General features: G+C 39.2%; 1 protein-coding gene across 2 annotated transcripts in view; it reads left to right on the top strand.

Annotated features, from left to right (window-relative positions):
* Positions 1 to 14,103, top strand: part of PAPLN (papilin, proteoglycan like sulfated glycoprotein) — an 85,781-nt gene extending 71,678 nt beyond the window's left edge. For both annotated transcript variants that reach the window (XM_072629188.1, XM_072629187.1), the window contains 5 exons: positions 2,175 to 2,312; positions 3,296 to 3,423; positions 3,698 to 3,806; positions 8,375 to 8,550; positions 12,771 to 14,103. In XM_072629188.1, coding sequence (XP_072485289.1) covers positions 2,175 to 2,312; positions 3,296 to 3,423; positions 3,698 to 3,806; positions 8,375 to 8,550; positions 12,771 to 12,946 — 727 coding nt within the window. In that variant the 3' untranslated portion in view covers positions 12,947 to 14,103. The remainder of the gene's footprint in view (positions 1 to 2,174; positions 2,313 to 3,295; positions 3,424 to 3,697; positions 3,807 to 8,374; positions 8,551 to 12,770) is intronic.
* The last annotated feature ends 270 nt before the right edge of the window (positions 14,104 to 14,373 follow it).

Raw genomic sequence — 14,373 nt, 5'->3', positions numbered from 1 at the left:
AGACCTCTGGTGAGCAGGGTTTACATTTATCATCTCCCCATATAAGAAGATAAACAGTTGAACCTTGTTTAGTCCTTTAGGATTCTCACTCATATTTACATTTTCACTCGAGTTTTTATGCTTCTTTCAACTCATGTATTTGTATATCAGATTTCCTATTTAACTCTGGAATGCTTGGAAGTATTCTGTTTTGCTGAAGATCTGTTTTTCCTCTTGTAGGATTATACTGTTTTGCAGGGTACATTATTCTTTGTTGTAAGCCTGGATCCTTTGCTTTTTGAATATCATATTCCAAACTTTCTGCTATTTTATATTTGTGATGGCTAAATCTTGTGTGATTCTGATTGTGGCTCCTCAGTACTTGAATTCTTTCTGGCTGCTTGGAATAATTTTTCTTTGACCTGGGTGCTGTGGATTTCATTTTGGAGTTTTTCTCAGGAGGTGACCAGTGGATTCTTTCAATTTTTACTTTGCTCTCTGGTTCTAAGATATCTGGACAGTTTTATGATTTATTGAAAAAAGATGTCTAGGCTCTTTTTGTTGTTGCGCATGGCTTTCAGGTAGTCTAGTGATTCTTAAATTATCTCTCTTCAGTCTAGTTTCCAGGCCAGGCCAGTTGTTTTTCCTATAAGGTATTTCACATTTTCTTCTTGAACTCTTCTGGAATTCTTATTGGACTTCTGTCTAAGCTGTATTTGTCTTTGAGGATTTGCTTGTGGATTTTTCTCTGTCCTTCTCTTTTTCTATGTTTGTGTCCTGAGTGTCCTTGTCTTCATGACTAGCTTTTGTTGTTGGTGCTTGCTCATTCTTCCAGTCTACTCCTCGACTTTGCATTTTATGTAAGGGCTGGGCTCTGTATATTTCTGGGGGGACAGGAGGGAGATGTCTAGCCTGAACTTCTGTCTCAGTGCTACTTTCATAGATTCAGTGGAGGGCCTTTTAGTGGGAGCTTTTAGTGCTCCCAAAGTGAGTGAGCCAGGGGAAAGGTCTGTTCTCTCATCTCCTGGTCCGAGTTCTGCAAGTTCCTGAACCAGGTTTGGGACCAATAGCTTCTTTCTGGTTGGGAGCTTTAGCAAACTAATGCTAGACTCAGTGTTGGCCTGCTGGGAGACTCTAGGTTCAGAGCAGGGATACTATGCTCAGCTCCTGGGTTAAGAACCACACAGCCACCATGTGCTTCCCAGTCACAGTGAGGACCAATGTTTACCACCACTCTTCTCTGCCCAGGATCTGTGACTTGGTACTGTGTGATGAGTGAGAGCTCCCATTCCTACGTCCAATGCTTACTGAGGGATCCTTTGGGATCTCTTTTTTTGTGCCCTGTCTTGGCTCTCTTCCAGTATCTGGGCACTGGAATATTCCTTCCCCCCACCTTCACCACCACTACCACCATGAATTCATGACTAGGCTCCCTCCCAGAGTCTGCAGACCTGTCTCCCTAAGCTGCCCTGGGTTGGAAAAGTTACTCGTTGTGACTTTTTCTTGGTTTTCCTGATAAGAATTCAGTCTGGCACCTTCTCTAGATCTCCTTCAAGGTGTGTGGGAAGTTAGACCATTCTTACCACCATTTTTATATTGATATAGCTTCAAAAAAGATTTGTGTAGATTTGCAGAGTGCTTTACATTCTGGGTCATTTACTCCTCACAACAACCCTGGGAAGACACTATTATTAAACTTGTTTTACAGATGAGGAAACTGAGATTGAAAGGCTAAGTGCTTTGTCTTAGATCAAAGAAATAGTACATGTCTGAAGCAGGACTCAGATTCAGGTTTTTCCAATCCCAACAAAGCACTTTATCTCTCCCCCCCATCCACCAAGTACTAATTTGATGAGAAATTTAGTTTAACTTTCATTAACCAAAGGAAGTGATTAGTTAAGGTAAGTTTCCATAGGCTAGACTTAAGATTTATCATGAATTATTTGTAAAAATGTTTGGCAGTATTGTAGTTTTTTTTTTAAACTGGAAGAAAAATAACTCTTGTATTTTGGTTTCATAAAATCTTTTGAAATGACAAAATAATGGAAGAGGGGAAAGATAAATATGGGAAAAGAAGACATTATTTAGGTCCATAGGTGATGAAACCATGGGTTAGGGTGGTACTACCTGGGGCAGTAGAGAAGAGGGAGCAGATCCAAGAGCGTGTTTTTACAAGGGGTAGTTGTGTTTTACAGGTTGAGCTTTGATAGGAACCAGCCAGGAGTGGTGAATGCCAATGTGGGTCAACGAGTCCAACTGCCATGTCGAACATTTGGCTACCCTCCCCCAGTCATTGAGTGGCAGAAGGATGGACAGCCTCCCTCATCTCCCAGGTGGGTCTAGCTAACTTCTTTCCTTCTATTTCCAGCTTTGCCTCTAAGGGGAGGATGATGGGAATCAAAGTGGCACCTTTGCCTGTTTCCTAATGGGCCTGGCCCTCCAAGAATGGTTTCTGTCATTACTGTAATTTCTAATGCTCTGAAAATGTCAGCCATCCCACTGGCTCTCCCAAGGATCTTAAGATCTTGGAATAGGTGAGGAATGCCTAACTACTACTCTGACAACAATGCTAACGACTACTAAACTAACATGTATATAGTGTGTACTATGTGCCAAACACTGTGTTAAACGCTTTATGTTATTATCTCATTTGATCCTCCCAACAACTCTAGGAGGGTATGTGCTATTATTATCCCCATTTAACACATGAGGAAACTGAGGCAAACAGAGTTTAAGTGACTTTCCTAGGGTCATACAACTAGTAAGTGTTTGAGGCTGGATGTGAACTCAGGCATGGGCTTGGAATCAAGAAGACCTAACTGCTGGGTACTAGTTAGAGACAGCCATTGAGAAAACTTTTCTTTCTTGCAGTACTATCAAACTGCTTTGGATACCATCAGGGTCTCCCTGTGCCAAATTATCAAACACTAGAGATTTAAAAATATATAATAAAGATGGAATCAGGCATAGAAAATATTTCTGACTAGAAAAAGGCATTTCTTTGAGCAAAGCAAAAAGAAATAATTTGAAAAATTCATTTATGGACCAAATTATCATAAAATGTAAAAGATGTCGCATAAAATTTATTCTTGAACAAAAAGCTAGAATATTTCTGGTATATTAAATGACAGCCAACTGGAAGGCCTGGGGAGAGAGGAATCTGCCATATTATAGGCAGTCATGAGAAGTGGAACGTTCAGATGTTCCATCTCAGTGTGACAACATGGCCCACTTGCATGAAATCACTTGGCTGTGCCTTCATCTGGCACCTTCTGCCCCTCAGGGCCTAAGGGACATGATTATGCTTGATCTGCAGACACCGACAGCAGCCAGATGGCTCCCTGGTCATCAGTCCTGCTACCATGGAGGATGGTGGCTTCTACACCTGCATTGCTTTCAATGGACAAGCAAGAGAGCAGCGATGGGTCCAGCTCAGAATTCTGGGTAAAGGCAGAGTGGGATTAGGATGCAGCCCAAAGCAGAAGGCAAAATAATAGATGCTAAAGAGCCTGGGGGTAGGAGTGGGTGAGGGCTACCTATTTACCCTGGAGATCATGCCTACCTTACTGGACCAGGAGAAAGAGGGTGGCAACTCTTGTTGATCATGTTTTTATGTGGGCTTGGGATGTCAGATAGAATGGGCTGAGAGACCCAGAAGAGTATGGGTTGGAGTGGGCACTCTATATCTTGTGTGATGAAATCCCCTATTTGTCCACAGGAGAGCTGAAGATCATAGGACTACAACCCACAGTTACGGTGCCTGAGGGAGAAGACACTCAGCTCCATTGTGTGGTGATAGGAGACAATGTGAATGTGAGATGGTCCAGGTATATGTTCCTTTAAGTCCTCAGTTCCTACTCTTCACCTCCTTTCACCTTTGAGATTTATTGAAGACCTAGACTGGACTATAGCATGGGTAGGGGCTTTTTTTTTCTCCCCCTCTTACTAGCTGTGTAAGTCACTTAACCCAGTTTGCCTCAGTTTCCTCATCTGTAAAATGAGCTGGAGAAGGAAATGGCAAACCACTCCAGTATCTTCGCCAAGAAGACCCTAAATGGGGTCACTAAGAGTCAGAGATGGGCAGAAGAATTTCCTTTACCTTTCCTTGTATCTGAATCACACCTCCCTGATGATGTCTCATAGCCTACCTAGTGTAGGTAATAATAATTGTAATTATTGCCATTCAATTGTTTCAGTCATGTCCAACTTTTCGTGGCTCCTTCTGGGGCTTTCTTGGCAAAGATACTGGAGTGGTTTGCCATTTCCTTCTCCAGACAATTGTAATAATTCAATCATATAGGACTTCAAGGTTTTCAAAGTGCTATTCTCACAAAAGCTTTGTGAGGCAGATAATACAACTACTTTTATTGTTGCTCTTGTACAAATGAAGCAGCTGAGGTTCTTGGAGGTCATGACTCGTCCAGGGTCATAATTTCATTTATTGTTCAGTCGTTTCAATCATCTCTGACTCTTAGTGACCCCATTTAGGGTCTTCTTGGGAAAGATACTGGAGTGGTTTGCCATTTCCTTCTCCAGCTCATTTTACAGATGAGGAAACTGAGGCAAACTGAGTTAAGTGACTTACACAGCTAGTAAGTATCTTAGGCTGGATTTGAACTCAGGAAGATGAATCTATCCATGAGTCGTTTCTGTGCTCTGTCCAGTGCCACCTAGCTGCCTCTATGTCATAGTCAGGATTAAAACCCAGAATCTAGTTCTATTTTCAGTAGAATATGCTGTGTTGCCACCTGTAGTGAAGGGAAAGACATTGTCATTCCACTGCTGGTCCTGCCAAACTGATCTCATTTTATACCATCACCTCTTTGTCGGGAGGCACATGCTTCATCATCTGTGCTCTAAAGCAAGTGACTGGCCACTTCACAGACTGGAGTTAAGTCTAAAGTTTTCCTTTACATTACTGTGGAATCAATTCAGTTGTTCATCTGGTTGTGCTTACTTTACACCGCATCAGTCCATACAAGCCTTTGAGGCTTTCTCTGAATCCATCACACTCATCATTTCTTACATTAGTAACATATCACAATTTATTCAGGAATCCCCAACTGATGGGCACTCACTTTGTTTCCAGTTCTTTGCTACAGCATAAAGGGCTGATACAAACATTTTTTGAACGTATGGGTCTTTCCCTTTATCTCTGATCTTTTCTGAGTATATAATTAGTAGTGGCATCACTGGGTAACATCTCCACAGAAGTATAAGGTAACTCCTACAGCTGATGGTACTGTTTTTTGTTTGTTTGTTTGTTTCATGAGTTGCCCTGGCCAAAGAATTTATCACCAAGTGGCTAGTCTACTTGTAAGTAACATTGAGTGACTTTCTTTCTAGAATGGTTAGACCATTTCAAACTCTACCAACACTGTAATGACAATAACTAAAGATAATGATAGCAGCTAGCATTTTATGGTTTGTAAATCACTTTGTATTATCTCATTTTAGCCTCATACTCCTGGGAGCTAGGTGCTGTTATTAACCCCATTTTATAGATGAAGAACAGCTATTACGTGTCTGAGGCTTAAGGCAGATCTTCCTAAGTTCAGACCTGGTGTTCAGTCTATCCACTGATTCACCTTTCACTGACCTTTCATCAATTGCATTTTCCTTTTTTGCCAATCAGATTGGTGTGAGGTAGAACTCTGAAGTTGTTTTGATTTGTGTTTCTCCTACTGTGATTTGGAGTATTTTTATATGATTATTCATAGCCTGCATTTCTTAATTGGAAATTTTCTTCATATCCTTTGCCAGCCTTGACATATATACACATACATATGTTTGTTTTCATTCCCTTTATCACGGACATCAGCCCTTTATCAGAGAAATATGCTACAAAAATCTTTTCAGCTGTTTCCCTTAAAAATGTGTTTTTTTCATTAAAATCTTTTGCTTTTTCATATTACCAAAACTTCCCCATCATATCTCTCCTTCCCCTTCTCAGAAAGCAATCTCTTCCCATACAAAAAACATTTTTTTTGAAGAAAAAATGAAGAGAAAAATTCAAAGCTGATCAATACATAGAAAAAGGTTGATACTATGTGCAATGTGTCACTTTCATGAACCTCTCACCTCTGCAGAGGAGTGGAGTGCGAGTGTCTTACATCTCTTCTTTGGAGCCACAGCTTGTTCTTTGTAATTTTGCAACATTCACTTACGATTGTTTTTCATTGTTCCATTTACACCATTTGTAGTCATTGGTTTTGTTTGTTTGTTTGTTTCTGCTTACTTTACTGAGTTCATGTAGATCTTTCCATGATTCTCTACGTTCATCACACACAAAATTCCTTATAGCATAGTAAAATTCCATTACATTTATGTCAATTTGTTTAGCCATTCCTTAATTGATGGGCGTCTATCTTGTTTCCAGTTCTTACTATCACAAAAAAGAGTTGCTCTAAATATTTTGGTGAATAGGGCGACTTTCTATTAATGGCCTCTTTGGGGTATAAACAAAGTAATGAACTCTCTGGGTCAAAGAATATAGACATTTTAGTCACTTTATTTGCATAATTCCAAATTTTTCATTTTTTTTTCTTTACCTTCTAATTGGACTGATCTTGCTTGTGTATGATTTTCTTGAAAAAAAGTATAACATAGAAATGAGGCTATTTTATATATATACATATATATATATACATATGAGTTTTTGACCTCTTTCAATCTTATAAACCATGTTTTCTGTTTATCCTCACCTATTTTCACCTATGTACTAAAATATATACTGATTTAATTTTGAAGGTTTTGCCAAGTTTTTCATGACTCTTCATTCTCTGCAATAGATACTAGATCAGAAGATACAATTCTTCTAATTGTGATGCTCTTGCAAATATTTGTCACAACCCTAAATATTTATCAACATCCCATGAAATGATGTTTTTTGCTGCCTTTGAGTGCATAATAAAACCAGCACTGCTGATTATTTGTCTAAGGAAAACCTATGAGTCATCCTTCCATTCAGTCACAAGGTCCTTCTTTCTTCTACTTTTATTTATAATGTCAAGATTGATATGATGCAGTTCCTAACGTTATATCTACAAACTGGTCACTGCATAAGGATCACACTTTTAATGTATGAACAATCCCTCTTTCTGCCACTTTTTTTTTTTTTGCACCAATCTGTCACAGTCACTGTCCTGGACCAGGTGGCATTTTTAATTTTTCTGCTTCATGAGTTACTTTGGCTAAGTGATTTATTCTTGTTATTATTGATAACAGCTAGCATTTATATAATGCCCACTATGTGCTCTTACAGATATTCTCATTTTATCCTCACAACTCTGGGAAGTAGGTGCTATTATTATCCTCATTTTACAGATGAGGAAACTGAAGCAAACAGAGGTTACGTGACATGGCCAAAGTTATACAGCAAATGTCTGAAGCAGATTTGAACTCAGGTCTTCCTCACTTCAGGCCCAGGATGCTCCCCACCAGTAGCCAGGCTGTTAGGCTCATTTTCAGAAATCTGAACCTCTGCCATAAGAATATGAAGGTCTGAAAGCAGGACTCTGTGGAAGAGGATAAGATGGACAGAAATAACTTCTGGCAGACTCTGATTAAGAGCAAAGATCACTTTCAGCCAGATGAGAGTGGGAAGAGAAGGCATCAGGGACTTGAAGGGACTGATTTCAGTAGTAGAGACAGAGTCCATGCTAGGCATCAAAAACATGAGAGACAGAGTTGTCCTGTTTGGCTGGAGCACAGAGTGTGGAAGGGGAGCATAGTGAAATAAAGCTGGAAAAGTAAGACAAGAGTCAGAATGGGGAGGTCTTCAGAGATAGGATAAGGGGTTTAGACTTTATTTGGAGGTGAATGGCAACCCACTGAAAAGTTTGGAACAGGGAAGTGTGATGCTCAGAGACACACACTAGAAAGCATGTTTTGGTAGTGTGTAAATCACAAGTTGGAGAGGGGGATGAGACTGAAGACCAGTTACTGCTTTGGCAGTAGTCCAGAAAAGAGACGATACCCTGCAGTGGGGTGAAGGTGATGAACCCAGAAAGAGAAAGACAGATGGGGGAGAAGTTGCAGAGACTGAATCAATATAACAGATCAAACTTTGAGTGTTGAGAAGACAGAGAAGATGTAGGCATGACACCATAGTTTTCAGTTTGAGTGATTTCTTAGACTTTTGCTTTGAAATATTTGGGATGTTTCTTCAATGTGACTCTTGCCTAGTCCTCCTTAAAAATAAATTACACTCTGACAGAAGGCATCTGACTCCCGCTCCAGAGAAATGGCCTCTGTTTTTTTCTGGGAAATATCTATGCTTGTGGTGAACTTTCAACGCTTGCACTAATCTCTTTCCTTGAACTAAGCTGCCCTAGGGCACTGAAGGGTGGGGACCCACTCAGCAGCATAACCCCCAGATCTCTTTCCTTATCAGAAATGGGGTGCCTGTGCGAGGTGATGGCCACCGCATCCACCTGTCCCAGGATGGAACCTTGGTGATTAACAACACACAAACCCGTGATGAAGGGTCCTATACCTGCAGTGCCTACAGTGAGACTCAGGCTGTCAGCCGCAGTACAGAGGTGAAGGTGATCCCTCCTAGGCCTTCAGGTAAGACAATGGGATGAGTTCCTGCTCCTATTATTTTATTGTTTTCAAAGAATTAAATTTTCTGCCAACTTGACCGGAATCCCATTCCAACAGATTTCAAGGGTATTTCATGTTTTATCATAATGCTCCATTGCAGTGAACCGATTGTTTTTAAAAACAGGTAGGATCTAGGCTTAGAAATAATAAAAACATTTATAATGTGCTTTTCAAAGCACTCTCAAACCTCTTTGATCTTCCCAACAATCTTGCCAGGTAGACAGGGTGGCCATTATTATTACCACCTTCTTACCAAGGAAGCAACTAAGGTTCAAAATATTTATGATTTGCTTAAGGTCACCTGTCTGCTCAGTAGAAAAGTCAGGGCTAAAGCCATAACCTATCACTGTTGAAGGAAAGAGGCTGTCTTTGGTCTGCTAATCAGTTTCATCATTATAGAATTCAGAATATGAGATCTGAACTGCATAGTAGGTTGATAGTTTAGCATTTGGAGGATTTTTCAGCCTTTTCTCCATCCTGGTGAAGTTGCATTCTGTATTCTAACTCAATTATGTGTACATGTGAGGCCTGCACTTCAATTCTATGTTCAAATTCAGAGGCAAGGAGGAAAGGGAGCTCTGTCATACGTCTCAGGCCATATTTTTAAAACCCAAGTAGATTGAAATAACTGTAGACAACGTAAAGTACTTGGGAGTCTACTTGCTGAGGCAAACCCAGGAAATACATAATGAATTACAAAACACTTTTCACACAAATAAAGTCAGATCTAAACAATTGGAAAAACATTAATTGCTCATGGGGAGGCCAAGCCAATATAATTAAAAATGACAATTCTCTCTAAATTAGTCTACTTATTCAGTGCCACACCAAACGTTATTTTATAGAGCTAGAAACATAGTAACAAAAGTCATCTGAAAGAACAAAAGGTAAAAAATATCAAGGGAATCAATGAAAAACATGTGAAGGGAGGCAGCCCAGCTGTGCCAAATCTCAGATTCTCAAACTGTATTATAAAGACACACACACACACACACACAATCAAAACAATTTGGTAGGGGCTAAGAAATAGAGTGGTGGATCACTGGAATAGATTAGGTATACAATACGTTGTAGTAAATGACCCTATTAATTTAGTGTTTGATAAACCTAAAGATTCAACCTTTTGGAACAAAAACTCACTTGACAAAAAGTGCTGGGAAAATTGGAAAACAGTATGGCTTTCTGACATAGGTATAGGTATGTGCTTTTATAAAGGTATACCTTTATATCAAGGTAAAGGTATAGATCAACATCTCACACCACATACCAAGATAAGGTCAAAATGGGTACATGATTTACATATAAAGGGTGATACCATAAGCAAATCAGAAGAGCATGAAATAGTTTACCTGTCAGATCTATGGATAAAGGAAGAATTTAGGCCTAAACAAGATATATATATATATATATATATATATATATATATATATATATATATATATATATATATAGATAGATAGATAGATAGATAGATAGATAGATAGATAGATAGATAGATAGATAGATATATATAGATATAGATATAGATATATAGATAGATATATAGATAGATAGATATGATATATCTGTCTATATATATACATATGATATGTATAAGAAATATAAAATGTAAAATTTTGATTATATTAAATTGAAAAGGTTTTGCACAAACAAAACCAATACAACCAAAATTGGAAAGGAAAAACTAGAAAATTTTTTAACAGCAAATATCTCTGACAAAAGTCTCATTTCTCAAATATATAGAGAACTTAAGTCAAATTTATAAGAATACAAGTCAGTCCCCAATTGATAAATGGTTAAAAGATATGAACAATTTTCAAAGAAATCAAAGCTGTCTAAAATCATATGAAAAAATGTGCTAAATCACTACGGATTAGAGAATGGAAATTTAAAAACTCTGAGGTACGACAGTTAAAAACTCTGACACCCATCAGACTGGCTAATGTGACAAAAAAGGAAAATGACAAAAGTTGGCATGTGGGAAAACCGGAGCACTGTTTGTGGACCTATGAACTAATCCAACCATTTTGGACAGCAATTTGTAATTAAGCCCATAGAGCTATAAAACTGTACATACCCTTTGATAGCAATATCGCTGCTAGGTCTGTATCCCAAAGAGATAATAAAAAGTGGAAAAGGACCCACATGTACAAAAATACTTATAGTGGCTCTTTTTGTGATAGCTAAGAATTGAAAATTGAGGGGATGCCCAATTGGGGAATGGTTGAACAAATTGTGTTTGTACAAATGAACAAATATGATTGTAATGGAATACTATTGTACTATAAAAATAATAAGCAGGATGATTTCAGAAAAACCTGGACTTACATGAACTGATACAAAGTAAGTGAGCAGAACCTGGAGAATATTTAATATTCAATTCAATATTCAACAGTCAATTTTGTATGTAGAAGAACTATGAATGACTTAGCTGTTTGCAGCAATAAAATGATACAAGACAATCTTAAAGGACTGATGATGAAAAATGCTATCTGCCTCCAAAGAACTGATGTCTGAATACAGACCAAAGCATACAAATTTTCAATTTCTTTCTTTCCCTTTTTATTTCATTCTCCTTTCCAAGTTTTCTTGTACAAAATGACTAATATGGAAATGTTTTACATGATTGCACATATATAACCTATGAGATTGCTTACTGTCTCGGGAAGGAGGAAGTGATAGAATTTGGAACTTAAAACTTCAAAAATAAAAACAAAAACAAACACAAACAGGTCACTGGCTGGACCTGAGAATAAGCCACACTCCCAAGACTCCCCAGAACTAATCTAGCACCCAAGTTGGGCTAACTAGATAAGGCCAATTAGCAGGCCCTACTTTCTGCAAGGAGAAATCTTACAGCTCAGTTGTCCTTACAGCTAAAATTAAGTGGTGCAGACCTAGAAGTAAAGAATGATGGTTTTATTATTTCTAGTGGATATTCACTGAGCAGCCATTGGACAGTGGGCATTCTTCTCCATGCAGCAGTAGACTCAAGTGGGAAAGGTGCTTAAGAGAAAAGGGGAATTAGGTGCCATGGCGATCCCAACTCTCCTCAGAATTAGTTCTAGTAGTTGTCAGGCCTTTTTTTTTTTTTGATCACACTAATATAAGTGATAAAGTTTTTAATAAGGAGGAATCACTAAATAAAAGGGAGAAGAAAATTCAGAGATTAACAAAGAGTTCTAAGGGACCTTGGGGATCATGTAATCCCATTCCATTAGGGTCCTATGGCTAGTTAAGAATGCCTATCTTAAGAATCCATGCAAAAGTAGGGAGGGAGAGAGGAAGAGGGAGAGAAAGTCCATCTTGTTTGGCTGGAGTACAGTGTGTGAAGGGAAACAGGGTAAGATAAGCCTCGTTTCCTAATCAATCCAATTCTTTCTCTCCTTCCATCCTTCCTTTTTTTGTATCTAAATCTCCATATATTTATGTACAGATATGTAGCATACATACACTTATGTATAGATATGTATATATATACATATATTTGAGTTGTGAGTATATATCCATACCACTTGAGAAAAATACTTGGAAGCTTAAGGACACAATTTTGAGTTGAAATTAAATAATTTACAACAAAGTTAATTTGAAACACATATGCATCACAATCCATTTGTGTATACCTAAAAGCTAGGCATTCAGGGCATTGGCTTGGGGAAAAGACAGTACTAAGAGCAGGTGGTAGGAGAGTTTTGCAATGGTGATTATAGAGCCTAGGGGCCTCAGACAGGCAGCACTGAACTCTGAAAAAGGGAGAGAACTCAGAAAAGCAGCACACCAAACTTTATCTACTTAAAAATGCTACAGGATCTGGTCCCTACCTTGGCCTACCGACTCCTGAAAGACCAAGAAATTTGTGGTTTGATTCTTATTAGGCTATGTCTCCCTGTCTCCATCTCATGTGCTTTTTGAGAGGGAGGGTGGGCTGGCTGTAAATCATCTAGTTTTCTGGAAGCAACTCAGGAAAGAAGGCCCCCTGTATTAAGAGCACTGACCTGTGTATGTCCATGTATACAGTCCCATTGGAACAGTGTTCTCTGATGTGAGAAGATAGTTGGGACTTGGAGTGGAGTTACATAATGACCCTCTCTGGAATTTGCAGGGCTAAGGAATGAAGTAACATTAGGCCACTGGTCTATAAGGATTCTTTAGAGAGCACTCTAACCTGAGTTGTTTTGTCCTAGAAACTGCAGAGCAGCCCAGGGACCCTGGCAGGGAGTGCATCGACCAGCCAGAGCTTGCCAATTGTGACTTGATCCTGCAAGCCCAGCTTTGTGGCAATGAATACTACTCTAGCTTCTGTTGTGCCAGCTGTTCCCGCTACCAACCCCATGCCCGTCCTGTTTGGCAACAGGGATGAAAGCTGTCTTCTGCCCTAACTCTCAAACATTGTGGCTGGGGAGAGGGAAGACATGCCAGTCAGAGTGAAGTAGGCAGAAGGTAAACACAACTATCTGCTCCATAGCAGACTGTCCTTTTCAAAAACCCATCAATTGTAAAAAGCTATTGTAGCAGCAGCAGCCGGGATTAAGTTCCTGCCCTAGTCACCTGTGCCTTGTTTGCTCTTCAGACACAATCATAAGTCATTCTGTAATGAGACTGCTTAGATGAAAATGGAAGCCTGCTACTTCCTACAGCAAGCTCTAGGAAACAGGATTAGTATATAGTATTTTTATTATTTTTTCGGAATAAAGTTTCTTCCAAGAAAACTACTCCCAATGACTTGCATTACTAATGTTGTCTGAACGGGTGTTGAGGCATGGTCCATCTGAGTGAACATACGTCTTGTACAAGGATCAGTGACTGCTGCATCTGAACCATAGACTTGAATCTAACCTTTCTTTGGGGCCAAGTCTGACACTGAAGCCCTAGATGGCTTCTGGCATCATACCAAGTCATCTAAAAACCTCTGCAGAGATAGAGGTTGAATCTATTTCTCCCTTCTGGAACATCTGCCTTTTCTGTTGAAGGTTATCTCACACAGATCCAGATTAAACTGCTCCAATAAACCCAAAGCTGTCCCCATGCCCTAAGGATGCTGAGAAGACCAGAACTAAATAAAGCAGGAATATCTGAAGTAACTGTATTTTGAAAAATGAACAACCAAATTAACAGTAAGAGCCCCAGGTGTGTTAACCGAAGGATGCGTACAACCACCCCAGCTTATCCAAATGGCTAGTTCCCAGTAGAATTGGCAGAACACCTGGAATCTTGTCTCCAAATGGAAACAGGAGCCCTGGACGTGGTGTAGCTTTGAAAAAAAATGGCTCTCATCTGGGACAGTGAGTTTCTCCATTATCACAGCTGGGCACCGGTCAGAAATGGAACCAACTACATCATGGTCGACTATTCCTCAGTCTACCTTCCTTCCTTCTATCATTCCAGGGAGAACACACAGTGTATGGGGAAGATTTTCTTGCTTTGAAAATATTAACTATTAGGGACTATATTATCAAGGTTTCTTTTTACTTGTCATAGATTCTATAGAAATAGGAAAATAAAGTCCATTTTCTTACATTTATGTGGTTGTCTATTAGACCAACACCAGCAACATAGCATAAGGAAAGTTAATTATGTTTTTCATGTCTCCACTGCCACTGAAATTACAGGCAGAGAATCTGCCCTGGGAAGGACAAGTGATGAGGCTAAGTTCTGACTTTTCCAGGTCTGTACCAAATTTCTTAAAGTTGTTTCAACAAATAATTCCTTTAACTCAGGCCTGACACCAAAGACCACAGTGATTATAAACTCTGACCAGGGACCACTAGTTAATAAGCAGCTACGGTC

Source organism: Notamacropus eugenii, chromosome 1 (assembly GCF_028372415.1).
Source record: "Notamacropus eugenii isolate mMacEug1 chromosome 1, mMacEug1.pri_v2, whole genome shotgun sequence".
Taxonomy (NCBI): domain Eukaryota; kingdom Metazoa; phylum Chordata; class Mammalia; order Diprotodontia; family Macropodidae; genus Notamacropus; species Notamacropus eugenii.
This window is presented reverse-complemented; position numbering and strand designations above follow the sequence as displayed.